This window comes from Polychytrium aggregatum, assembly GCF_025602895.1.
Source record: "Polychytrium aggregatum strain JEL109 chromosome Unknown BJ171scaffold_7, whole genome shotgun sequence".
Lineage (NCBI taxonomy): Eukaryota > Fungi > Chytridiomycota > Chytridiomycetes > Polychytriales > Polychytrium > Polychytrium aggregatum.
Genome location: NW_026516209.1, coordinates 537,458 through 561,282, shown reverse-complemented (window position 1 = coordinate 561,282; position 23,825 = coordinate 537,458). Strand labels below are relative to the sequence as shown.

The window sequence follows — 23,825 nt, the reverse complement described above, 5'->3', positions numbered from 1 at the left end:
GAACATGTCACACACCCCCAGCATCTCGTTCTCTATGAAGAAGCAGTGTTTGATGTGAATGCGCACGAACGGGCACTGTCCCGTTTCGTTCCGAACACGCTGCAAGGACTATATTTTCTTGAACGGCCACGCTGAGCCAGGCCAGCACATGTCCCCAGGGTGAATGCAGACTCTGATGATAAGCTGGAAAGAATCATAAAGTGGACGGAGCAAAGCAGTCCAAGGCAAAGAAGATGGCGATTAAATCGTTGCGCCAATTGGAATGAACTTGACAACCCGGTGTTTGCTCAGGAGGGAGCAGTGGTCGATTATAACAGAAACAAGAAACATGATGGGACAATGGCCTCAACATGCAGATGCAGTCTATCGCTTGAGGGCCTGGGCACGGGCGCGCTGGTACTCATCGACGAGCTTCTTCTGGACGTCCATGGTGACAGGAGCGTGCTCCTTGTACTCCATGCTGTACTCGCCCTTGCCCTGGGTGATGGACCGCAGGTCCGTCGAGAAGCCAAACATGTCGTTCAGGGGAACGCGCGCTTGGATCTCAATGTACTCATCGCGGACCTCAGAGTCCTCGATGGTGCCCTTGCGCTTGTTCAACAGGCCGATGATGGCGCCCTGGTACTCAGCCGGGCCGGTGACAGAGACTTCCATGATGGGCTCAAGAATGATCGGGTTGCACTTGGAGTACGCTGGTGTTGTGCACAAAGGATGTCGTCGGGTGTGTCAGCGTCAATTGGGGGGAGGGGCGCAGTTGGGCAGCCCGATCCCACCGTCCTTTGGTCCCCCCGCAGCACACAGTCATGGATACTTTCGACAGAAGGAGCTACAACAGAGCCGGCAAGCTGGCTAGCATCGCCGCTAGAGATCACGGCACTGCTTACTATCACGGAAGGCCCCGATGGCAGCAAGTCTGAAGGCGATTTCACTCGAGTCGACAACGTGGGCAAGACCGTCCTCCAGAACGAAGCGACACTTGGTGATGGGGTGACCGATCAAGTTGCCCTTCTCGCAAGCCTCGTAGAAGCCCTAAGAGCGACGCGATAGAATGAGCCCACAACGAGCAAGTCGCGCGATCAAAAGCTTCGTCTCTGGTTGGCGGTGTAGTCCGGGCAGTGGCCAACAGCTGTGTCGGACGCAACTGCTCGCTGTCCGAGAGCGACTGCTCGAGCGGTATCATGGCTGTTGGTGCTGTAGACATGCTGGGCTCCGGGTATCCCGTCCTTACCTTCTCAATGGCGGGGATGAACTGGTGAGGAATGTTCATACCAACGGTCTTGTCCTCAAACACGGTCGTCTTTCCGTCTTCAGAGACCTCGTCGAGCGGCTCAATGTATCCAGAGACTCGACCGAACTGGCCAGAACCGCCGCTCTGCTTCTTATGGGTGTAGTTGAACGGGGCCGACTTGGTGATGGTCTCGCGGAAGGCAACGAGGGGCTTGCCGGTGACACACTCGACGCCATATTCGCGCTTCATGCGCTCGACGTAAATCTCCAGATGGAGCTCGCCCATGCCGCTGATGATGATCTGCTTGCTTTCCGAGTCGACATGGCAGCGGAATGTAGGATCCTCGCGCTGGAACCGCTGGAGAGCCTTGTTGAAGTTGATGGTGTCTTTGCTCTTGGGCTCGAGCGAGAGAGAGATGACGGGGTCTGGGACGTACATCGAGGTCTGGGCAACACCAAGTCACAAAGTTTAGCAATTCAAGGCGCTGCTGGGGCCTGCGTCTGGGAAGCTGTCGATGCTATGCAAGCCTACCATGGTGTACGAGCTGGCGCCGTCCGTAAACGAGTCGCCGCTGGCACACTCGATGCCAAACAAGGCGCAGATTTCACCAGAGCCGACAGCTTCGACATCCTAAATGCGTCCATAGACAAGTGTCAGCTACAGGCGTGTTATCGCTTCAATCTTTGAGCCCTCTCCGCGCGTAGAGTCGACGCTACCACGCGCCACAGTCGATTTCAGCATGTGGGGCCGCATTGAGATACATCAGCCGCACTGCGTTTTTAGATACGTACCTCCATTTCATTCGAATGCATGCGCACGAGACGAGAGACCTTGACACGCTTGCCGGTGCGGACGTTAGTGATGACGGCGCCGCGGGTCAGGGTACCTTGGTAGACGCGCAGATACGTCAGCTGTCCGAAACGGCCCTCCTCGAGCTTGAAAGCCAGGGTGACGAGGGGATCGCTGGATTTGGAACTGAGGTTTACAATTGCTTCGCCTTTGTCGGTATCGAGAGCCTGGTTGACGACTTCGTGAGGGCAGGGCAGGTAGTTGACGACGCCGTCAAGCAAGGGCTGCACACCAGTGTTGTGGTAAGCAGATCCCATGAAAATCGGCGTGAACTTGAGCGAGATGGTGTTTCGGCGGATGGCATCAAAAATCTGGTCGTTCGAGGGCTCCTCTTCGTTCAAGAAAAGATCACCGATCGTGTCGTCGACATCAGCGAGGGCCTCGATCAGCTTGGATCGGTACTCTTGCACCTGGTCGGCCATGTCCTTGGGGATTTCCTCGACGCGGATGGTCTCGCTGCACAACGGAACGACAGGAGGATCAGCAACAGGCACCGACTGCCACAACCTCCACAGAGTACCAGGATGCTCGAGGCTGTCCCGAGACTGACCCTTTGTTGCCTTCGTTGTAGTAAGCTTTCATTTTGACGAGATCAACGACGCCATTGAAGTTGCTTTCGGCTCCGATCGGAAGTTGAACGGCGGCAGCGTTGAGACGGAGCTTTTCCTTGATCTGGCTGATGATGCGGAAGGGATTGGCGCCGGCTCTAGGATCCACGACACATGGCAGTCAGTAGAGAGTACATTATGTAAGGCATCATGCTAGAATACATGGCTGGGTCGCCATCGCAACCAACCTATCCATTTTGTTGATGAAGCAGATTCTGGGAATGTTGTAACGCTTCATTTGACGATCGACAGTGATAGTTTGGCTCTGATGGACACAAGGACCAAGGAACATGTTGGTCATATCGCCGGGACAACAAGCCAATCCCAAAGAAATGCAACCTTTGCTGGTTGACAATGATGCACCAGCGAGCTGGACGCGAGTGCGATGGATCGATGCAACGGATCGCTCAAAAGATGGGTGTTGTGCGCTGGATTCCCCACCTGCACACCACCGACGGCGCAAAGCACCAGGACGGCACTGTCCAAAACACGGAGAGCTCGCTCGACTTCGATGGTGAAATCGACGTGCCCTGGCGAAGCGGATTGTCGTGGTAAGAACGGGATTGGACTGCCTCGCAGCCAACCAGGTCCCACCAACCAGGTCCCAACAACCCGGTCCCACCCGGCTGCGATTCACAGATATGTCTTGCCTCTCCCGGCCAGCAGAGCACCTACCGGGCGTATCGATGATGTTGATGTTGGTGTCCTTCCACTTGGTGTATGTGGCGGCGGACTGGATGGTAATGCCCTTTTCTCGCTCAAGTTCCATCGAGTCCATCTTGGCGCCGACATTGTCCTTGCCACGGACCTCGTGGATCTGGTCGATTCTACCGGTATAGTAGAGGATTCGCTCGGTCAAGGTGGTCTTGCCCGAATCGATGTGTGCCGAGATACCAATGTTTCGCAGTTGTTGCAAGCGATCCTGGCCATCGATTCAACCAGATATAGCGCTGTCAGCATCCCTTCGATTCGCTCGATCCAGTGGGACACCTGATGTCCAGACCCGCCCGATGAGACTCACCAGGTCCGAGGGATCGTATTCGGTCGTGGAAATCTCGGCCGATCGAGCCGCCAACGAGCCCGAGAAGAATCGGGGCTTGGCGACGGCAGCAGGCACGATGGCCCGCGGGATGGCTCGCGAAAGGAGCGTTCTCAAGACAGTCATGGTGCGCCGACCTGCCGATGTGCTGCCAAGTGCTGCCGAGTGCCGAGCGGGAGAGGGGCTGCTGCGACTTGCGCTGCGAGCAAGTATCCGGATCCGAGCGAGGATGGCTGGCTGCGAAACAGACGGTGAAGAAAAATGCGATCTGGGGCCGCGCGGTCTCGCTGTCCTCGGCGAACGTCCTCGGCGTGCGTCCTCGCCCTCTCGCCTGCTGCCGGAAACTGCGCGCGCTGTGTCCTCGCCGAGGCCGCGGGCTCTCGGCTGACCGCGCACCCATTCATGGAAAGAAAAATCGCAGGCGCTGGTCACGTGGACATCCAGGTGATTCACAGTGACGGCCGCGGCGGCCAATCAGCGCGCGGCCGTGTCGGTCGATCGATTTGGACCGAAATCCATCTTCGATCGATATCCCTGTCCTGGGCTGCATCCAGACCGCCATCCGCTCGACGCCCAACCCATGCGCTTCCCTCGCTTCCCTCGCTCATCCATCGCCTCGCTGCAGAGCCGGCGCCTGGCCACCCCGGTCGTCCTGTCGCCGGCCCGCCTGTCACATTCTGGCCCGTCGTGGCGCCCGATCCTGGCGATATCTTCTGCCGTCCGTGGCCTCATCGATCCGACCCAGGCGGACCAGATTGCTGCCCTCGGCGAGGCCACGGGCCCGATATTTCTGCGCAAGATCCGCGACAAGATGCTCCTCGACCCGACCGGCAGGAAGATATTGCGAGAGCGGCCGGTCATCAACTCCACCACACTCGATCTCGAAAAGCTCCGGCAATATCCCCCAAACTCCTTCGGGCTTGCATACACCCGTTTTATGGACCAGTATCACTTTGACCCAGACGAACGAAGCCCTGTGCGTATCATCATTTGCAAATGGCACGATCTCGGCTCCTTCCGGCTCGATGCGCCGGCTCTCCCTTCTGACTGCTTTGCTCAATCGATATTTCCGCTGCCATCCCCTCCCGTTTGCTGTTGAACCAACCAAACAAACCATGCGCCATTGCCGTATGCAACCGCATGTGCGCTACAAGGTCAAGTACGTCGATGACCCCGAGCTTGCCTATGTGATCCTCCGATATCGCCAGGTCCACGACTTTTGGCATACGCTCTCTGGGCTCGACCAAATCACCGTCGAGGCGGAGCTGGCGCTCAAGTGGTTCGAGGCCCACCAAACAGGTCTCCCAGTCGCCATCCTCTCGGCCCTCGTGGGTCCATTGCGTCTGACGCCCCTGGAGCGCGAGCGACTCTTTACCCACTATGTCCCGTGGGCGTTGCAGTGCGCCGAAAGCTGCAAGTTCCTCATGAGCGTCATGTACGAGGATCTGCTGGATCAGGACATTGACCAGGTGCGCAAAGATCTTGGGTTCATCCCCATTCCTCCGCTCAAACCCAGCCTAGAGCCCTAGGTAGAGCCCGTATCCAATAGTACCCCACACCACCTCCCACGGGCGGTGGTGCACTTGGATGAGCACACTGGACATGTGTATTCATAATCCAGAATATGCCACTACCGACCCTCAACCACGGTGCATTCCGCTCTGATGGCGAGTGTCGTTGGCGCTCAGCTCTATCTTGGAGGTGTGTATCTGTATGGCCCATATCAGGCCCGAGGATACAGGACATCGTAATGACCGGGCCTGTAGAGCAGCACCACCTTCGGGCGGTCCTTTTCGTCGATCCCGACGGCATCCATGGGCGTAATCTCGTGAAAGTTCAGCACGGCTCCGTCCGACCCTTCGGTCGGGTCGAGGTTGGCGATTTTCACATCGACTCCGAATACGTTGGCCATGCACACGATGTGGATCTGGTCCGATTCGACGTTCACTGGGCATGGGCAGTCGCATTCAGTTGGCAGACGAAGCCCACAACCAGAGCGCCACCGCAGTGGCTGCAAATCGACCTCGTTACTTACTCGGCTCCACTTGAGCAGAGATAAAGGCCGTCAGGCTTGGATAGCTGTCCAGGACGAATCCCTCGTACATCTCGGCATGCTGCAAGCAAGAGATGCCCCCGTTCTTGCGTTAGCCTTGCAGCTCTCGCTTGTGGCTCTCCAAGCGACCACGGAGGTCTTGGATCAGACGGCACATTCTACTGAGCTTACCTTCTTCAAGACTGCTGCCGTCACAAGTCGCAGATAGCAAACGATCGTGTCGCTGAGATAGTCCGTCTGGAAGATCGTCAGGAGGTCCTCCGGCGTCTTTCCATGAGGCTTCAGTGCCTCGGCAAAACAATCCCAAAACTCCTCCAGCAGGTTCATGTCGTAGCCCATCTCTGCCATCAGCGCCTGCGATGCAATCGCCCTGTTCAGCATCACGCTTGCCCAATCGGTGCCAGCATTCTTCCAGACAAGCTCGCAAAAACGAAAGGCAAAGGCTCGGTAGAAGCAGTTGCCGTCCTTCTTGATCGTCCGCAGACCCATGTGGCTCTCAGCCAGTTGCTGAAGGGAGCGAAAGCGTCTCAGTGAGGGCTAGTGGCCGCATTGTGCAGCAAGACTGACTATACCGCTCTCCTGGATGCTCGATCCTCGTCGACAAGCCTATGCTGCAGCGATTTGCTTTTGGGCCCCGGCTCCCGATCCACTCACCTCGACCTTGCTTCGGAACGCCTCGAGCCCACTTTGATATTCCTAGACATGGAGAATAGTTGTCCATCGGTGAGTCGCCAAGTGTGAACGATGCAGTGGCAAACGAGGCGGACCTGAGCGTATCGATGATCCATGAACCTACCGCTCGCAGGCCCTCAAATCCTAGCAATTCCGAGACAAGAGGCTGGTTCCCGGTTTCTTGCTCCTTGATGGATCGCTCAAAGCGAAGGATTTCCTGCGTCGCAGTCAAGTCGCAGCGGAGCAATTGGGCGGATGAAGTTGGCTGTCTGCAGACGATCCAAGCACATCAGACATCAGACGGCTATGCGTACCTCGTCTGTCGGGCGATCGGGCTGGCTCGCTGGATCCATGCTTGCAAGTCGAGTCTGGGCAGTCGCTGGTGTGAGGGAGGAGGTTGTCTTCGGCGCCGATGGAGATCAATGCTGAACCCAGTCGGGCGAGCCCGCCCCATCCCTCGCGGTGATGTTGCTGTCCATAGACACCTCCCTCGTCAACCCCTGAGACGAGCGTTCACGGCCCGGCAGTCTCGAGTATGGCCAATGGTCGATATATATATTGCAGACACAGCCCCAAAGAACTGTTTCGCCGTGGCATCAGCGGAGCTCGTTGCAGGAGCTGTCCTGCAAGTAGGCAGTCTCTGCTGGAAAAGCGGCAGGCACATCCAAGCCGCCTGCATACAATGGACTCAAACGCCAACAGGAGCTGTAGATTGAGAGTCCGTGCCGTCAACCGTTAACCACGATAGAGCGACAGAGCGTCAGTCCGCAGCACAGGTCCAGTCCAGCCGATGCGCATCCGGCCGTCCAGGCGACAAATCGGCATCAGGGTTCTGCAGTTTGCCTTTGCTCTCCATCCGATGCCCAAGACAGATCCACCCTGCGTTCATGCAGCCGCCGAGCCTGCGTTCGCCCACTTTGATACTGACTCTGTTTGGCTTGACCTGGCAGTTGCTTCTGAGCAGCTTCAGGTTGCTGGGATGCTGCCTGAGCATTATCACGTTGTGCTGGGCATTAGAAGCATAATCGATGCGGCTTCCTCGAGCTACTTAAGCGCCAAGCCATGTTGCTTGTTACCTGGGTGGCATTGGCAGCCTCGCCGTCCTTCAAAATGTGGTGCTCGAGCAGGGTGTTCTTGTCTGGTCGTGCAGCAATCTTGCCCCTCAAGTTGTCCTGGCACATTGCGATCGAGCTCGAGATGAGTATCCAACTCTTCCCGGCATGTATGGCCGTATCCTGCCCCGGGCACACTCCCAGTCGGCCATTTACCTCAATGATTTGCTTCTTCAACATCTCTTGTGCACCTTGAAGCTTGGCCGAGACGTTGTCGGCTGAGTTTCGACCGCAATGACCCACCCACCACCGTGGACATGAGATAGTCAGAGACGGTGCAGACACGAGCAAGCCTGCCCCATACCCCTTGCATTGTGGCTTCAGTCGAAAGCGTGTGCCTTACGCTTCAATACGTTCCGGTCAATCAGCGTCTGCTTGTCGGGGCGGTTCGCCAGAGCAGAATTCAGATTCTCCAGCCCCACAAATCGGCCAAGCTTCTTTGGAGCCATGCTGGGCGAAGTCGGCGCGGCCATGAAGGCACTCTCATCCTTCTCGACCAAAGTGCATCCTCCACCTGTTGATTGCGAATTGCATACGATCGTAGCACGCTTGTCAGTACTCTTTGGTGCTTATACGGTCCTCTCCTCCAGGCTTGCTCCAGCCAACCCTTGCATGCGGTGCCGCCAAAGCAGTAGAATTACCTTTGGACAGAGCGTGGAATCCAGAGTCGCTGTCTTCGGTTTTGTTCTTGAAGGTCTCCTGGCCGACAGTGGCGCTTCTTTGACGGCCGCGTCTGGATGCCATCGTGGAGAGAGAGGGCTGGATGTATACGAGGGAGTTGGGGGGGGGTGGAGAGGCGTCTGAGGTCGAGCAGGGCCTGGTGTCTTTCGACTGTGGGAAGCGCCTTGGTTTAAGAAGGGAGATTTTGGATGGCGTTGGATTGTGCAGAGCTCGCTGGTCGGGGGTTATTGTTCTTGCTGTCTGCGAGGCGGCCGCAAGCTTGCAATATGGTCCCGGCATTGTTGATCCACCTCGGGGTGCTTGGACGGGGCCCTCAGCGACAATGGGACACGGCGATTGGCAGATTGATGCAATGGCCCCTGCGGAGATTGCCAACATGGCCTTCGTCCTTCAACCTCTGCATAGGACGTTTACACCTCGCGAGCCAACTCAAGAGCGGTAGCGTGAGAGCCGCGCACGCCAAGATATATTCTTCCTTCCTACTGGATATCGCTGTAGTGATAGCGTCGCGGAAGCTCTCAATGTGTTGGACACCTTGTATTCTATATCAGTCTCGCCGGCGCTCGCTTGATCTACTCCGGCATCCCCATGGAGCCCCGCGCCAGTTTCCTGGCGTGCCCATCCTTGCGATTGTGGTTGCCGACCTTGGCCTTGTTCCGGTCCTTTCGGGCACGGTCCATCGGAGAGTTACCGCCGCCTCGACCACCGCCTTGACCACCGCCTCGGCCGCCTCTGTGCCCAGCACCGCCGATTTGCGGTCCTCCTCTTTGATTGGATGCTCCGCTGCGGGAAGTATCTCCGGACAGAGCAGGTCGAGACTCGACGGTTTCGTCCTCTTCTGATTCGCTGCTGGACTGGGTCTTGTTGATGCTTGGCTGCTGGTTTGCGCGGTTGCCTCTCCACTCATACTTGGATAGAATCGCATCTTTGCGAGGCTGGAACAAGATGGGAAACACTGGATCAGTCTGGCGCATTGCTCGATCGAGGATGCTTCAACCTATCGACCTCCGATGTCGTGCTTGGGGTGTACAAGCCACGAAACCTACATTCCGGAGAAACATTTTGTACCATCCTTCGATCTGCTCGTCCGACATGGACGTTGTCTGTCGGAGCTTGGCGCGCAGTGGTGACTTTCGCTGCTTGATGTCAAATATGGATGGATTCGAAGTGGCGAGGGCGACAAACTCTGCCTCATGGATGGCCAGGGCCTCGACAGCAGGGTTGATTGCAGGCTTGCAGGTTGCAGGACGGCAACAGTGAGTCGATCGAGGCAAGGTACAAAACTGTCGATACAGCTGCGCGTCGTGCATACGGCGACTGCCTACCTTGGGTGCAGGAGGAGGGGCCCGTTGGTTCTCCTCAGGCACACCCTCAACCTCATCGAGAAGATGAAGCTCAACAGTTCCAGCAAGCTTGATGTCGACGGTATCATACGTGTCGTCGTATCTGGAGCGTGAAGACCGGTTGGGGCAGATGAGCTCATGCAGGCGCTCGGATAGCCAGCACGACCAGCAGCCGGATACGTACTCATCATCGTACTCATCGTACTGCATATCGAGTATGGCTTGTTTCTGATCGTGCACAAACTTGGGGTCGTTCAGCACTACCCCAGTGTCCCTGTGACCAAGGTCATGGTTAACGATTCCTACAGAGCAAAGCGGCGACGTTTGCATCCGGCACTGGCTGCGGCATCCAGCTTACTGCTTCTTTCCAACAATGACGCTGCTCATATCAATCTTCTTGTGGCTGAAGATGTCAAACTCATCGCCATCGGTGATGTTTCTGCGAGTCGACAATGTCTTTGACAGAGGTTCGTCGGCCTCCGGATTGGACGCAACATTGGACTGGATCTTTGGCGGCGCTCTGCAGGAGTCGGTTTGGGCTGTCAGATTTCGTATTCTGGAGGCGGATCGTGGTCCATTCGTTCAGCCCCAACCGTCGGCGAGGCGGAACCTACCTCTTCAAACTGCGGTCGAGTGCCGCAACATGAGGCAGCAGATCGTCTTCCAGCAGCTTCATCGTCACAACTTCCACGTCATTGTTGTAGGCCATCAAACATGCCTGTGCAGCAATAGAGATATCAGCACAGAATCCACACCGCGCAATCGCTCTGTCGGGCAGTGCTGAAGGCGATTCCTTTGAACTGCAAACAGCCGCACACCGCTGTCGTACCTCGATGAAGCCATCTCCCAGATCCGGGAACAGATCGTGTATCTGCGAAATGAGCGAGCTTCGCTGGACGTACTCCAGATCATCTGTGGCACCGTTGGTCTGGAGTTCAGCGAGATAATGCGGCCGCACATGGTCAGTATACACATCCCCGCGATCGAGCTGCTTCTGGCAAAAATGACATGCTGCATGTGCTTACCATGTCATTCACCGATAGACGCTCCAGAGCAGGGGAGAGCTTAGTGCTAGCGTCGCCTGAGGAGCGGGCGGCAGCTTCTTCCGATAACAGCCGCATAGTCAGTCTTTCGCTTCGCTGGTTCATGCGCTGGTACTTGACTTCAGAGTTTCCACTAAAGGTCAGCAGATGCTCAAGCGATGCGATAGCGTACTCCAGTCGAGCGTGATCTTGGTCACCAGAGTGTGCCTTGATGCGCTTGAGCCTGTCGACAATGTCGTGCTCGACCTCGAGATCGATTCCGAACGGTGCATCCCACAGAAAGCGCACGGGGCCGTCAAAGTGAGACTGATTGATCAACTCCAACAAAAAGTCACACAGACCTTCCTCATGGTGTCTGGCATTGCTAACGCCATTTGGAGGACTTTCGAGCAAGGGGTCGATAAAACTGGCCCTCAGCGTGGTGTCGGCAAGCTGACAGAGAGCCAGCTTCAGGCTCTGGGCCACGGCGATATAGTTTGGATCTGCCGCGGCGAGGTTATCGGAAACTATTGAGGCATCGAGCTGCTTCTCGATGAAAAGCTCGTACCAGTCCGGAGCCGAGGTCGACTGGTCGTTTTCCGGATCGCCAGCCTGCTTGAGAGCCAGGCTCGCAGTTTCATGTGCCATCAGTAGGGTCCGGAGAAACGTCGAGTCGTCCGAGGTCAGGTCCGAGGAGACGGCATGCCCACAGGCTCGAACGAGGTTGTCGAGGGCAAGCGATGCATCCCTCAAGTGGAGGATATCGATAGCCACTTCCGGTGCCGGACGAGAAGCCGAGCCAGTCTCTCCCGATCCCTTGCCTTTGCCCTTGCCTTTGCCGGACGACTTTGAGTTTCTTCTTGCCAGATCGTCGATCTCATCGAGAACGAATTCCTGAAGCTCGCGGAGCTCTGCGATGAAACGAGGCTCGTTGGCCAGAACGCTGGTAAAGACGGCCCGGATGGCATCTTGATTGTCGTGAGAGTAGACCGTGGCGATATCGAGAAGCAGCGATGTGGTCAGGATGTGCCGATCGAACAGCTCGGCTGCCCAACCTTCAACCTGTGCCGAGCCTGCTGGGGGGTTCACGATCTTGGTGATCAGCCAGAACACCTTCTCGGTGATCTGAAGCTCGAGATCGTGCAGGTCCCGCAGCCACTGCTGCTGGTCCGAGGCGGCATGGTGCGCTGCTTTGAGAGAGCGCCGCTGGTGGTTGCGAGCCTGGTACCGCAAAAAATGCTGGAGAAACTCGGGCACAGAGATCATCAGCGACTCTTCTTGTGCTTCTGTCAGGGCAGGCAAAACCAGCGCAGCCCACATCTCCTCGAAGGGGAGGGCCAGGACGGCATCGAGATCGTCCAGGATGTATCGGGCCGACTCGATCTTGGCATCGTCGGGAATGCGGGTCTCCGAAGGAGGGATGAATGGCAGCAATCTGAGCGTCATCGGGGCGGTGCGTGCCAGGGCGTGGGAGGAGATATTGCCGAGCAAGTGCCTTTTAAGAATGCAGATGCAGTCTCGGCTGGGGGAGGGCGCAGACGATCCAGGCAGACGATCCAGGCAGACTCAAGAGGCGCTCGCTGGCGACTGCCCCTTTTCGAGGCTGCTGTCCCATTTCGCGGTTGCTGTCCCTCCGACTGGTCCGCAATCGGCGTCCTTCCCGCATGGAGGCTGCGGCTCTGCCCGCACGGAAGCAGCGACTGCCCGGATCGCACGGTGCTGCGAACAGGAGGTCGTAGCGAGGGCTACTACAATATTGGAGACATGCGCTGTGGGCAGACCAGGCGCGACCAATACCAGATCCCGAGGCTGCCATACAAATCCCTTACACACCGCCATTCTCACAGCCCGGCAGGGGAGATTCCGTCGTTGGGTGCTATTGACTTCGACAGGGCTTTGTACGCCATGGTGCTTTGGTCTATTTAGTGTCCTTCGGCCCAGTCGTCGGGGAAATACCCGTCCTCGTCGTCAGCTTCGTTCACGGCGTCAACATCGACGAGGCTGCCGTAGTATCCGGTGATGCTCTTCGTGCGCCCGTTCAGGACGTTCTCTTCCAGCTCGCAAATGTATCCCGGTCCTGCAAGTTCAGTCAGCTACAGTACCCACCGTACAAAACAGGCGCGAGTTGATAACAACGGATCAGTACAATCCAGTCGGAAGAAAGACCGCCCCAGGGCAGAGTAAAGGCAACTCCCGAACTCGTAGCGTATCACTTGCCTCGTCAGGATCGACATTGCGGGGCATGAACAGCACAAGGTTGTGAGAGATTTCGCGTGCCGCCTGTATCATTTCTCCGCTGGAGCAACGAGGGTCCAAAAGTGCACCAGTGAGCTACAAGCCATGCGATGGGAGTGTCCGATAGATCAAGACAAAGAGCGATATGGAGTCGGCCAAGGCATCCAGCACGATGCAGCACTTGCCTAGATATCGGGAGATTGGCAAGATGAAACACCTTGGATCTAAGGTACTTTGGCCCTGTAAAAGACAAGATTTGTCAATTGCATGTGCGTATGAGGGTCTGTGCCGCTCATGTGGGCTGTGATCGCACGACAGGCTGTGTGCTTTTGGCCATAAACCAAGCAGACCATGTGGCTCAGCTGCACTTGGCAAGAAACCTACCTCCCCATGGCGGCGACAGGAACACCGCATCGGCCTGGATAGATGGTCAATCGCACCATTCGTCAGATTCGTTGGGCCATTGCAAGTCAGCAAACGCATGGGACGATGGCTTACTTTGAGAGTCGGGCCAACTTCCATAAAGTTCCCTTGGATGAACTCAATCTTGTCCTCGACGCCATATATCCGCGCGTTGTTCCTGGCGCACTCGAGCTTGATTGGATCGATATCAATCGCAAACACTGATAGAGACCGTTTATCTGATGAGCAGCGGACCGGCTTTGCACATCCAGAGGGCGATGCCCACAGACTCTCTCCACAAAGCCAATCGACTCAGCCAATTCGGTAGGAGTCTACTTACCTTTGTCGCATGTGAAGGCAAACTGAATTGCATTCCCGCCAGCCCCGCAAAAGCCATCGACAATGGTGCCGACGCGAACTCGGTCGGCGATGTGCCGAGCAATTCGCTCGGGAGTTACTGAATACCAGCTCTCTGGGCAATCGCAAGGTCGTTGATCAGCTCAACCCTTGGGCACGACCATCAAGGTTCTGAGAGTATAACCTATCGTAGCACTCGCAGCTACCGCAGGCGCTTACCTTGGTCAAGAAGAATGCCCTCGTCGAACTTGGAGAACAGCGAGTGCCGCTGGATCCAGTACTTTCGCAGGTTTGGCGGTATCGACTCTTCATCCCAAAGAAGCTGCTCGCCTTCGTCCTCATCCTCATCCTCATCCTCATCCTCATCCTCATCCTCATCCTCATCCTCATCGTCATCCTCATCGCCATCGTCATCGCCATCGTCATCGTTTGGAATCTCTTGAGCCCCAGGCTCATCGTCCAGGATTTCGCCTGCCTCGGCCTGGCTGCTCTCTGCCGACTCTGTGTTTTTGACAGCATGGAGACGACTCCGGCTCCACGGATCGTCGCTCATGATCGAATCACCTTGATCGCTGTCGTTTCCACCTGGCAAGAGTGATCCAATTCTCGACCCCGGCAAAGCTCCCGACAATAGAGCCGGCATCAAGGGGAGCCGGTCGACAGGCTGGAGCTGGGCTCTATTGAATCCTGAAGCGACCCTAGGCGGTAGCCCAGGGAGCAGGCCCTGCTTTGTGCTGGAAATAGGAGCAATGGCTTGCTCTTGTGCTGGAGGCTGGCCCAGGCAATTCTCGGGTTCCTGTTGCTGCATTGATCATGCTTGATCAGTCAGTAGATTTTCTACCCACGCCGTGGTGCTGGCACAGGCAGCATATCGGCAAGACTCGACCAGCAAGTATGTTCCGATTCCATCGACTATGCTGTGCGATCGATTTTGGGTACCTTTGCCGGGGCGTTGGAATCGGAGAGTCCCTTTTGCCGCTTGCCTCTCTTCCGCCGTCGCTTCTTCCGGGCGGGCTCTTCCGGCTCGCTCGAACTCTCGTCGTCGTCCTGGGCTGGGGTGGTGATGGTCTCGTCGGCGATCTAGCGTCGGGAGAGACGGCAATGATCACGCCAGATCGGTTCAGTGAGTAGCAAACAGCGATGAATAGAATCAAGCCGTATCAAACACTTGTTGTCACTTGGCTGATCTGTCGTCATATCGAGCCCATCTACATACCTGTTCTTGCGGCAAAGGTTCGTTGGAGATGGCAGCTTTGGTTGGAGTAGATACTGCGGCGCTGATAGGAGCGGTCTCTTCGCCTTCTCCACTATCAGCGATACCCTCTTCTTGGGACAATTCGGGTTGGCGCTTGCCCCGCGATCTCTTGCGCGATCGTTGCCGCTTGCGTGGCTGATTGTGATCTGCGTCGGGATCTTGACGAAGCGACACATCCGAAGCGATTGGCTCGGACTCGACCACAGGTGCCGCTTGCTGGGGATCGAAATAGGTGCTCCCTGTTGGCACATTGTCCTCGTCGTCGTACTGTACCGGGGCTCGTCGAGACATGGCTGGGCTGCTGTGCGTAGCCGCGAGGTACCAGCAGAGACGATGTCAGAGGGAGGCAGCTTGGCGGATCCGAAGCTGGACGCGAGTCGATCGCGAAGCGCCCAAGCAAAAAACGAAACGCGCTGTGTCGGAATGAAGTGGGTGGAACAGCCAGCGACTTTGAATTCCGAGCCACATCGACTCGGACCACCATCCGATATCGCCGGAAGACGAGGTTGGTTGCGAATGTGTGTATTCAAGCAGATCGAGCCAATGGCAGAGAGTCAAGGACGGCCGAGACAGCCCATGGCAATCAATGACAATGGTATCGCACAGGAGGCCGGGAACGGCGGGGTCGGGATCGCATCGCCGCCAGAGGCGACAGATCCAGGACCAACGCCGGCCAATAAATAAGGAGAACAAACCCGCATGAAACATCGAGAACATGGTGGAGCATGGTGGAGCATAGCGGGGATATAGCGGGAACATAGCGGGGATATAGAGGCGCACGCAGGAAGCGGAGGGAGCAGGTGGGCGACGGGTTGCGGCTGGGAGAGAACGAGGTGCAGCAACGAGGCCAGACGGGACAGAGTGCACCAGCGAGGCAAGAGAGACTGGGTCACGCAGTTGCAGACGGTGGTGGAGACGGTGCGGGGACGGTGCTCGCTCAGGCAGCAATCGGGATGCTGCTGCTGCTGCCTTCCATCGGGACGGCAGTCTTGGTGATGGAGTGAGGCAGAACCAGCACGGGACACGGGGATCGCTGTGAGACATATCCGGTGATGCTGCCTGCAGATTGTGGGAGACGAGACGGGTGGTTGGGGTGGCGGTTGGGATGTGCGGGCAATGGAAGCAGACACAGTGAGTGGGTGGTTGTGGGAGTGGTTGTGGGTGGATGTGGGAGTGGGTGGCCGACATTGGCCAGTCTCGGCATTGCTCTGATGCGATCCTGGAGTCGCCGATCGAGAGAAACCACACTGCACCGCATCAACAGGCCACACTGCACCGCAGCAGCATGGCACACCGCAAAGACAGACAGACACCACACACCAACTCACCAGTGCCAGCGAGGGGGCCATGTGGGTGGGCACCCATGACAACCAGTCGCGGAGCGCGGTCGCTGATCTCCATCATGATGTGGCCCTTGGCCTCTCCATGGATCACGTTGAGCGAGACCTTGTTTGCGACGCCGCTTGCTTGGACAATCTCCTGGACAAACTTGGTGAGGCGCTGGGTGACCTCGACGATCTCGCGGTGCTCGTATGCAGATTGCATGGCAGAGACTGGAGGCAAGCAGAAACGGGCGGAAGCACAGAGGAACGGGGCAGCGTCGGGACATGCGAAGGATGTGAGTGCGACTGAAGGACTGGCCGGGTGGCCGACTGACTGGCCGACTGACTAGATGACTGACTAGATGACTGACTAGATGACTGACTAGATGACTGACTGACTGGCTGGCCGACTGACTCGCTGATCGACAGAACAACAAGCCACACACAGCACCAACACTCCATGCACCAACACACAGCACCACACAGCACCACACACAGCACCAACACTCCATGCACCGCCGGGACCCGCAGCTTACACAGCGACGGCTTGATGATATGGAGAATCTCGACATTGTCGGTGGCCACCACGCTGTGCTTGAGTGCGTGGAGGATGACGGTTCGCGAGAGCTCAGAGATCGAGTCGATGGAGATGAGAACGAGGTTGCTGGCGGCCATTTTGAGGACAGGCTGTGGTGCTGGTGTTGAGCTGATGTTGGTGGTGATAGATTGCAGATTGCAGACTGGATTGCACGCTGTGGGCGGTGATGCTTTCGAGTTGAGGTGGTGTCGAGGCGGTGTCGATGGAGGCCGAGAGACGAGCCAGGGAGGGAGTGTATTTATATCCCTGTCTCCAGCCGGCCATGCCAGGCCGGGTCAGAGCCGCTCGCGATGCATCCACCCCCCTCCATATTTTTTTTTTGCAGACATGGCGACTGCTGGTCGGCGGCGCTGTGGTTGGTCATGTCACGAGGGCCAGTGGCGGCGGCGCGTGGCGCACCAGACAAGGGGGAACAAGCCTGCGGACGGACCTGTGACAGACCACTTTGGAAGCAGTTCGGGACCACTTCCGGCACAAACCGCTCGCCGGCTGCCATTGGCTGGAATTGGCTGCACGTGGATCGTCGCCACCCTTGGCGAGGCAGCCGCAGCGAGGAAACCCAGGTGGATGCCGTCTGGGCAGACCCGTTCTGGCCGGGCTGGTCCTGTTCGGGTCTGTTCGGGTCTGTTCTGGGCCGGGGGCTTGCCTCGGTGTGCCGTCCGGCTGCGTCGGGTGACCGGTGGAGGGGACCGGAGTCGAGGGGACCGCAGTCGAGTAAATCGCCGTCGCGGAGGATGACACTCGCAGATGACGCTTGCAGATGACACTCGCATATCGCGCTTGCATATGACTCGCAGTTCGGGCGAATCGATGGGACGGTTCGCAAGTGGTTCGGGGCAGAGGCACACGGCCAATGGCAGTGGGCAGCGGCATATTGCCGTCGTCGGTGCGGCTTGTCTCGGCAATGCCAGGGTGGACTCGCTGGGACCATCGACTCTGTCCATCGACCCTGTTCATCGACTCTGTCCATCGACCCTGTCCATCGAGTTTGGCCGTCCACAGATCTCCCGCCTGTCGTCGGTGTCGTTGCCAAGCCTCCGGCTGCAATTGTTCCGCCGCGCTGGCTACGTCGCCATCGGATTTTTGGCGTCGCGGCGTGGCGTCCGCTCTGGCAGAATGCCCCCGAGGGTCGTCCGCTTCCCCTCTCCTGCCCTTTCACTCCCCCCATCTGCCAGCGATCCCCCTTCACCATGCACCCTGATATCACTTCGGACGCTTTGCGGATCGTCTTGGTAGCGCCCATGGCGGCGCTCTCGGTCTTGCTGCTAGGTTGCTTCCGGTCGCAGCGAAGAATGCGCTAGATTCATCTGTTTCGCTCGAGACTGACCCATCCTGCTTGACTCACTTGCAGGGCCACCCCTTCAACAGTTCACAATCCAGCAAGTGTGCAGCGACTACTATGCCGACCCATCGCATTCGGCCGGCACCCTTGTGGATGGGACACGGGATTGCTCCGTCTCGGCTGTTCAGAAGCAGGCCGCCACGGTCCTGGCCGCCTTGCAGCTACTTTCTGCCGTCCCCGGTATGGCTCCTATCCTCATCCTTTCGGTGCGGCTCGTCTGCGATATGAAGGAGGCCTCGAGGATCGTGCGACTTTCCTGGGGTTTTCCTGTGATATTCCTGTGATATACCTGTGATTTTCCTGCGCCCACTCACTCGCTTGAGTGCTTTTATCCAGGATTCTTCGTTACGCTGCTTTCGGGTCATCTCTCGGACAAGTTTGGTCGGAAGCCGATGTTCTACCTGGCGATCTCGGGACTCTGTGCCGAGGCTCTACTGGTCTTCACTGCATCAAAACTCGGTGGCATCGACTTGCTGTATGCGGCAAAGTTTTGCGTCGGCATCACGGGTGGACTGCCCACGATGATCTCCACATCGGTCTCGACCCTGGTCGATTTGACTGCTCGCAAGGGACAGCTTTCTGAAGGCACCAACACAGGGAGCCGCATCGCCGTCATGAGCTGGTTCGACGGCGGTATTCTTATCGGCATGGTCATTGGTAGCTTCGCAGGTGGAGCGCTTGTCAAGGTGAGCCCACGCCTGCAACACACCCCGCGACCGTCGAACGGTGCCCGATACCAGATATCGGATACCGGACATTGGCTATCGATCTTGTACATGTCGCCTTTGCTGACGGCTTCGTTGCGATGCATGGCGACTCGTGACGGCTCCATCGCCGACAGTGGGGAGGCTTTCAGCTGTGCTTCTTTGTGGCGACGATTTGGGCATTGGCGGCGTTGCTGGCCATGGTGCTCGTCGTCCCGGAGACCCACCCGCCGTCGACAGGCCGTGGGTCCACAGCGCCGTTGTCTTCGGACGGCCGGCCCTCATCCGAGTCGCGGTCATCACTGGCATTACCACGCGAAGATCGCAATCCATGGGAGTGGCTGAAGCATGGCACCGAGTTCTTTGGTGGGATTCCTGCGGCAGTGATTGCCAACAAGCTCTTGATGGCAATGATGTTCGGGTAGGTCCTGGTCTGAAGCCGAGTGATTTTGCTGTCGCGTTGAATGTAGCTGGCGTGTCCATGTCGACTGATGCGTGCCATCGATTCATCCAGCGGCCATCGCGTAGTTTTTGTGATTTATGCCTTCAAGATGTTTGCCTGGGGTGAGTTCAATGATTCGGGGATGCCTCATTATGCCTGGCGGGGCTACTACTCCGCAGACTTGAGCAGCGATGTGCTCACTCCGTGCGCTGCTTCCAGACACATGGGCCGATTCACTCTACCTCGCCTCGGAGCTTTCTCTTTCGGCCCTCTTGCTGGTCTCGGTATGTGGTCGGTCGCCAATCCAGAGCTCCAAGAAGATGCGTTTTTCCGAGCAGCTAGTATCCGTGCTTACGCCGATTCGCCACAGGTTGTCCCGTCTCTCGATCGCTTCCTGCGTTCCAAAATCGCATCTGAGTCGACTCGCCCCTCTCGAACCGAGCCTGAGGGCGAGCGCTCTCATCTTGTGGAGACGGCCGAAAGCTTTGACGACGGACTGGAGACACATGCCGGCAGCGCACGAGGCTCCGATATCGGCATCAGCGCAAGCGTATATCAAATCCGACTCCTCTGCACAGCCACTCTTGTGGCTTTGGTGTGCACGCTGTTTGCTACCAAATCGTGGGTTCTCTATGCAGGTGAGTGGCTGTTTGGGAGCCCAGTTATCAGTCGGCCGCCCAGCAAGTGTGGAGTTGCTGGCCCTCTCTGGACGACATCCTGGGTGTTTGGATATTACTGTTGTACCCCGGTCCTGCACAGTGCAACCAGTGTATTGACTTTGCTCTTGGGACAATCTGTTTGGCTTCAGTGCTGCCGCTGACGTGCCTCGGAATCGGGGTGCTTTCGATCACAAAGGCACTCATCAACGAGTACATTCCGTCGGATCGCGTCGGCGTCGTCAACTCGGTGATTGCGACACTCACCAGCGTCTGCGACACACTCAGTGCACAGGTCTGTCAGCGCGAACGAGGGTCTGCCAGCCGGCGAAGGGTCGGGGGACGTTGTCAACCCGGGCAGCACATCACGGAAGCCGTCATCTCCACCCTGCAGTTGTCTCCGTCTCCTCAATGAACTAACTTGCATTCGCTTGCCGTCGATCTGACGCCCCAACGGCCCCGCGCTGGAATGCGACTTGTCGGCTCAGATCTCGATCCGAATATTCCACCAGTTTGTCGATGTGCATCCGGCGAGTGTGTATGTCTATTTTATCGGGCTGACGTTGGCAGCGATCATTGCCACCTTTTTCATCGTGCGCCGCTGAAGCGGGATCGAGGACTCTCCAGCAAACGCATCCAAGTTGCCCTCCTCCTCCGCACCGGCATGCCGCACAGCCGCAATACAGAGCCCCGCGCGGCAATGGCATGTCCCCTGGCGCGCCCCGACCCAGCGACTCGGCACGGGTCCCGTTTTCTGTCTGTGCGACGCGCGGGAACACAGGCGGACAGCCAGCCCGGGTCCTCTCGCCTCCTGCCGCGGCTTCTCGCCGGCTCTCGCTGCCCTCGCGCAGCTTGTCGGCGCCACAGCGACAGCGGCCTCGTCTCGCCGCCCGTCCCCGCTCTCGCCGCCGCCTCGGCCGCCTTTGCCCTCGACAACCCTTCTCCCCCAGCCCTTCTGCCCTCCCGCCCCTCCTCCTCGTCTCGACCACATTCCTCTCCTGCCGCCTGTCCATGACTCCCCAGCGCTGCAGCACCCCACGATCCGAGACGGCCCGAAGGCCCCGTCCGTCGCTCGACCATCTCCAGTCCCTGCCGTCTCCGTTTGCGTCCTTCTTCGGTACGGCAGTGCTCCATCGCCAGCCGCCGCCGTGCCATGCAATGCCTTGCTTTGCTCGGCTTGTGCCGACTCGCCACCGCGCTCACGCTCATGCTCTCGCTCCCACCACTCCGTCACCCCAGGCAAAGAGTGCCCCGACGAAACCGACGACGATATCCCATTCGGCGAGTGGCTCGAGGCACGCAACCATGAGCTGGACGACCAACCCACCCGGTGGGGTCGCAGTCCGGCCTTGCGCTTTGCCGAGATCCATACGCCCTCGAAACACATGCCCGCTCGCAGCCTCGCCAGCACTCTCTCCCCGTTTGCCATAGTAGACCGCAGCGCCTGGAGAAGCAGCTCAGATGCCCCGCACTTGTCTGTCGTCGATCTCCAGAACGAACAGTCTTATCTCGACTTTCTGAAGCAGTCGCTGCAAGCCATGAAGGACCCCTATGATTTTGACTTTGAAGCCAAGCTTTCGTCGTCGCCGCCTATGTACAAACCCACCCGCTATCCTTATCCACCTCTCGACATCAGTGAAATCGTGTGCGGCCCCGAACAGGAGCTCACACCCGAGTCCGACTCGCACCTTGATCTCGAGCCTGAACCGACGCCCGAGCCGACGTTCATCGTCAACTCGAGCCACACAGCCTTCCCACGTTTCCCGCAGCCCGGCCGCCAGCGAACCGAAAGCGAGCGCACTCTCGGCGCACTCTCCGGTGAGTGACATTGGAGAAGCTGAATCTTCAAGCGAGACTCTCTGGAATGGTGGGCTGTGTCGCCTGTGAGGGACAGACGAAGCCGTGTCTGCTGTCGTGGCTCAACCACCAGGGGAGCAGGAGCAGTCCGTATCGCTGAGCGCCTTGCGCACCCCGACAGCCTTGCGAATGGAGACTGCCCTGTGCATCTGTATTTTCTATATATATGTTACGATTTCTGTGCTCTGCTTTGCTGGGCTTGGTGTGTCTCCTGACGACGGATCTCCAAGATCATCGGTTGACTCTGTATTCGTGATCCCTTTGTACGCCAGAACATGTCGATCCTCTGTATTCACAGCATGGCAGTGCCCAGCACGGCTCATGCAACGGGAGCTTGTCTGATGCCGACGACGACCTTCTCCCAAAACTTCACTCTCTCTCGCTCGAGAGAACCCACGACCAAGATTCCGACGAATCCCATCGATTCAATGGACGGCGCTCTGTTCCCTCCAGTCTCCATTCGCGGCGCACAAGCCCGCTTCCGCCGACCGAGATGTATGGGTTTGGCCCGCAGGGCGTCTTCTCGCCTGTTCGGAAGCGCATCTACCGACCAGAAGACATTCACCCGTCACCAAGCATCAACAGCGTCCCATCCCGTGCCGATACTCCACTCTCATATGCCGGCCCTCCGCCAGTGCAAAGCAGCAGCGGCAGCACTCCGTATCTACACGGCGGCTTTGGGTCGCCTCTGGGTCTGGGGCTTGGCGAGCCTGTTAGCTCGTCGCCGTGCAAATCGCACAGCGAACTGATCGAGAAGGTCGAAAGCATGCTCAACCTGGTTCGTCGCAGCCAAGACATGATTGTGTGGCCAACAGCCGGCCCGCTTGGACATGCAAGCAGCACCACTGCCTCCGACTCCAGGGCTCAGCAGCTGCATCGACCTGTCTCTCGCCAAGCCCAAGACCCGCTCCGCTCATCCACCAGCTCGCGCGAGATGGATCGTGCTGGCACCGCTGCATCCCAAAGTCGTATTCCGGTGTCGGACCCACTTCATCCCAACGGCAGCCCTACGCACATCAGCGAAAAGTCCCCTTTTCTTGCGGACGACGAGCTCTTCCTAGACGATCGGCTGCCTTCCGCAACTGTCAACGGCACTGCCTCGCCACATGCCGCCAATTTCGGGGCTCGCCATGTTCCGGTCAATCAGCAGCTCAGTCCGCCACGCTATCTACAGTCCGGGATGCTCCCGCTCAACGACAAAGCCGATGTGTATATGCATCACATTGCCGATGTCGACCATCGCACCAGCCGCTCAAGCCGAGTCAGTTTCCGTTCCAGCCGGAACAGCTGCTACTCCAGCCGTAGCAGTCGTCGCTCGGTGGCCGAAAGGCATGTCGATGCGCCAGCTCCCGACCCAGAGTTTGATCACTCGAGCACGCGCCTGTCCTCCTCGCCCTTCGAGATCCGAGACGAAATCCCATGGGCATCGCCGTTCCAAGAACACATCGATGAGCCAAAGCGCAACCCGAGTCGCGAGGCGCATCACCATCTTGACCACAGCCGTGTACCGGGAGCCACCGCGTCATCGTTCTCCTGTGAGTATCTGGGCTGTTGCTTCCAAGACACAGCAAGGCACTGTAGCAGACTCTGCCGCATCTACTAACGCCATTTGCTATGTTGCTGGACAGCCGAGCGGGTTCCTACCCTTGGCTCGTCGTCTGATCGTCGTGAAGTACCTTCGCTCGCCTCGGTGGATCTTATGAGAGCCAGCTCGTCTTCGCGCGCGCCCTCGACCGCCAGGCTGTCACGATCCACTTCAAGCCGCGATGACGATGCGCCGGCGATCTCGATCGGGTCGATGCCGCAAAGCGTACACAAGTTAATTGGCATTCTCGGTGCATCCCAGACCTCGAGCTCCACGGACGACGATGCCGAGGAGTACACTGCAGGTACTGTAGCGCCACTCTGATGCGTAGGTCATGCATATCCATCTCCGCCTCCGTAACACAGGTTACTGACTCTCGTGCAGATGGCATTTATGAAGATGGTGATGGAGACGAGGTCGACGACCCCTTCCTAGGTAACGGCAAGCGAATACATGGCCTTGC

The 23,825-nt window shown here is 57.9% G+C and overlaps 9 protein-coding genes across 9 annotated transcripts; 4 read left to right on the top strand and 5 right to left on the bottom strand.

Moving 5' to 3' along the window:
- Positions 1–44: 44 nt before the first annotated feature.
- Positions 45–3,950, bottom strand: BJ171DRAFT_456184 (P-loop containing nucleoside triphosphate hydrolase protein). Its single transcript, XM_053108308.1, has 10 exons — positions 3,707–3,950; positions 3,361–3,607; positions 3,127–3,215; positions 2,874–2,950; positions 2,628–2,783; positions 2,020–2,533; positions 1,760–1,858; positions 1,229–1,672; positions 885–1,029; positions 45–692 (listed from the first exon to the last, which is right to left on the bottom strand). The coding sequence occupies exons 1-10, from the start codon at positions 3,848–3,850 to the stop codon at positions 364–366; spliced, it is 2,244 nt and encodes a 747-aa protein (XP_052969653.1). The 5' UTR covers positions 3,851–3,950; the 3' UTR covers positions 45–363.
- A 293-nt stretch (positions 3,951–4,243) lies between these two features.
- BJ171DRAFT_493041 (ubiquinone biosynthesis protein Coq4) lies at positions 4,244–5,329 on the top strand. The gene is made up of 2 exons (XM_053109884.1): positions 4,244–4,700; positions 4,879–5,329. Exons 1-2 carry the CDS (start codon positions 4,305–4,307, stop codon positions 5,251–5,253), a joined length of 771 nt encoding a protein of 256 aa, XP_052969652.1. The 5' UTR covers positions 4,244–4,304; the 3' UTR covers positions 5,254–5,329.
- BJ171DRAFT_493039 (peptidase C65 Otubain-domain-containing protein) lies at positions 5,330–6,964 on the bottom strand. Its single transcript, XM_053109883.1, has 6 exons — positions 6,764–6,964; positions 6,574–6,666; positions 6,432–6,473; positions 5,949–6,284; positions 5,760–5,838; positions 5,330–5,671 (listed from the first exon to the last, which is right to left on the bottom strand). Exons 1-6 carry the CDS (start codon positions 6,800–6,802, stop codon positions 5,448–5,450), a joined length of 813 nt encoding a protein of 270 aa, XP_052969651.1. The 5' UTR covers positions 6,803–6,964; the 3' UTR covers positions 5,330–5,447.
- BJ171DRAFT_493034 (uncharacterized protein) lies at positions 6,864–8,461 on the bottom strand. The gene is made up of 6 exons (XM_053109882.1): positions 8,203–8,461; positions 7,905–8,075; positions 7,718–7,779; positions 7,526–7,621; positions 7,378–7,435; positions 6,864–7,154 (listed from the first exon to the last, which is right to left on the bottom strand). Exons 1-6 carry the CDS (start codon positions 8,303–8,305, stop codon positions 7,138–7,140), a joined length of 507 nt encoding a protein of 168 aa, XP_052969650.1. The 5' UTR covers positions 8,306–8,461; the 3' UTR covers positions 6,864–7,137.
- Positions 8,462–8,659: 198 nt separating this feature from the next.
- BJ171DRAFT_596585 (uncharacterized protein) lies at positions 8,660–12,282 on the bottom strand. Its single transcript, XM_053114688.1, has 8 exons — positions 10,611–12,282; positions 10,415–10,513; positions 10,200–10,303; positions 9,944–10,105; positions 9,770–9,859; positions 9,568–9,688; positions 9,289–9,474; positions 8,660–9,177 (listed from the first exon to the last, which is right to left on the bottom strand). The coding sequence occupies exons 1-8, from the start codon at positions 12,051–12,053 to the stop codon at positions 8,815–8,817; spliced, it is 2,568 nt and encodes an 855-aa protein (XP_052969649.1). The 5' UTR covers positions 12,054–12,282; the 3' UTR covers positions 8,660–8,814.
- A 247-nt stretch (positions 12,283–12,529) lies between these two features.
- Positions 12,530–14,154, bottom strand: BJ171DRAFT_420856 (RNA cap guanine-N2 methyltransferase-domain-containing protein; the record flags this gene model as incomplete). Its single annotated transcript, XM_053107456.1, has 7 exons — positions 12,530–12,700; positions 12,807–12,898; positions 13,014–13,082; positions 13,227–13,260; positions 13,341–13,465; positions 13,585–13,716; positions 13,821–14,154. 7 exons carry the CDS (start codon positions 14,152–14,154, stop codon positions 12,530–12,532), a joined length of 957 nt encoding a protein of 318 aa, XP_052969648.1.
- A 3,698-nt stretch (positions 14,155–17,852) lies between these two features.
- BJ171DRAFT_493029 (major facilitator superfamily domain-containing protein) lies at positions 17,853–20,646 on the top strand. Its single transcript, XM_053109881.1, has 9 exons — positions 17,853–18,045; positions 18,128–18,298; positions 18,455–18,804; positions 18,960–19,243; positions 19,337–19,386; positions 19,484–19,548; positions 19,635–19,902; positions 20,073–20,215; positions 20,409–20,646. The coding sequence occupies exons 1-9, from the start codon at positions 17,967–17,969 to the stop codon at positions 20,523–20,525; spliced, it is 1,527 nt and encodes a 508-aa protein (XP_052969647.1). The 5' UTR covers positions 17,853–17,966; the 3' UTR covers positions 20,526–20,646.
- A 247-nt stretch (positions 20,647–20,893) lies between these two features.
- BJ171DRAFT_493026 (uncharacterized protein) lies at positions 20,894–21,919 on the top strand (the record flags this gene model as incomplete). The annotated part of the gene is made up of 2 exons (XM_053109880.1): positions 20,894–21,037; positions 21,160–21,919. Coding segments are annotated over exons 1-2 (689 nt in total), but the record flags the coding sequence as incomplete, so codon positions are not given.
- Positions 21,920–22,705: 786 nt separating this feature from the next.
- BJ171DRAFT_277627 (uncharacterized protein) lies at positions 22,706–23,825 on the top strand. The gene is made up of 3 exons (XM_053106866.1): positions 22,706–23,312; positions 23,406–23,666; positions 23,747–23,825. Exons 1-2 carry the CDS (start codon positions 22,884–22,886, stop codon positions 23,478–23,480), a joined length of 504 nt encoding a protein of 167 aa, XP_052969645.1. The 5' UTR covers positions 22,706–22,883; the 3' UTR covers positions 23,481–23,666; positions 23,747–23,825.

Bases quoted from the DNA above. Each gene is read 5' to 3' on its own strand.
- BJ171DRAFT_456184 (XM_053108308.1), bottom strand. From the start codon at position 3,850: ATGACTGTCTTGAGAACGCTCCTTTCGCGAGCCATCCCGCGGGCCATC. The intron at 2,951-3,126 runs GTGGGGAATCCA...TGTGTCCATCAG, and splicing joins GCGCCGTCGGTGGTGTGCAG to AGCCAAACTATCACTGTCGA. The intron at 693-884 runs GTAAGCAGTGCC...GCACAACACCAG, and splicing joins CATCGGGGCCTTCCGTGATA to CGTACTCCAAGTGCAACCCG.
- BJ171DRAFT_493041 (XM_053109884.1), top strand. From the start codon at position 4,305: ATGCGCTTCCCTCGCTTCCCTCGCTCATCCATCGCCTCGCTGCAGAGC. The intron at 4,701-4,878 runs GTGCGTATCATC...GTGCGCTACAAG, and splicing joins ACCCAGACGAACGAAGCCCT to GTCAAGTACGTCGATGACCC.
- BJ171DRAFT_493039 (XM_053109883.1), bottom strand. From the start codon at position 6,802: ATGGATCCAGCGAGCCAGCCCGATCGCCCGACAGACGAG. The intron at 6,474-6,573 runs GTAGGTTCATGG...CTCCATGTCTAG, and splicing joins GATTTGAGGGCCTGCGAGCG to GAATATCAAAGTGGGCTCGA. The intron at 5,839-5,948 runs GTAAGCTCAGTA...TCTTGCTTGCAG, and splicing joins CGGCAGCAGTCTTGAAGAAG to CATGCCGAGATGTACGAGGG.
- BJ171DRAFT_493034 (XM_053109882.1), bottom strand. From the start codon at position 8,305: ATGGCATCCAGACGCGGCCGTCAAAGAAGCGCCACTGTCGGCCAGGAG. The intron at 7,622-7,717 runs GTAAATGGCCGA...GCAATGTGCCAG, and splicing joins TGAAGAAGCAAATCATTGAG to GACAACTTGAGGGGCAAGAT. The intron at 7,436-7,525 runs GTAACAAGCAAC...GATAATGCTCAG, and splicing joins AGGCTGCCAATGCCACCCAG to GCAGCATCCCAGCAACCTGA.
- BJ171DRAFT_596585 (XM_053114688.1), bottom strand. From the start codon at position 12,053: ATGACGCTCAGATTGCTGCCATTCATCCCTCCTTCGGAGACCCGCATT. The intron at 10,514-10,610 runs GTAAGCACATGC...GCTGAACTCCAG, and splicing joins GTCTATCGGTGAATGACATG to ACCAACGGTGCCACAGATGA. The intron at 9,860-9,943 runs GTAAGCTGGATG...CCTTGGTCACAG, and splicing joins GTCATTGTTGGAAAGAAGCA to GGACACTGGGGTAGTGCTGA.
- BJ171DRAFT_493029 (XM_053109881.1), top strand. From the start codon at position 17,967: ATGCACCCTGATATCACTTCGGACGCTTTGCGGATCGTCTTGGTAGCG. The intron at 18,299-18,454 runs GTATGGCTCCTA...GCTTTTATCCAG, and splicing joins GCTACTTTCTGCCGTCCCCG to GATTCTTCGTTACGCTGCTT. The intron at 19,903-20,072 runs GTGAGTGGCTGT...GTTTGGCTTCAG, and splicing joins ATCGTGGGTTCTCTATGCAG to TGCTGCCGCTGACGTGCCTC.
- BJ171DRAFT_277627 (XM_053106866.1), top strand. From the start codon at position 22,884: ATGCCGCCAATTTCGGGGCTCGCCATGTTCCGGTCAATCAGCAGCTCA. The intron at 23,313-23,405 runs GTGAGTATCTGG...GTTGCTGGACAG, and splicing joins CACCGCGTCATCGTTCTCCT to CCGAGCGGGTTCCTACCCTT.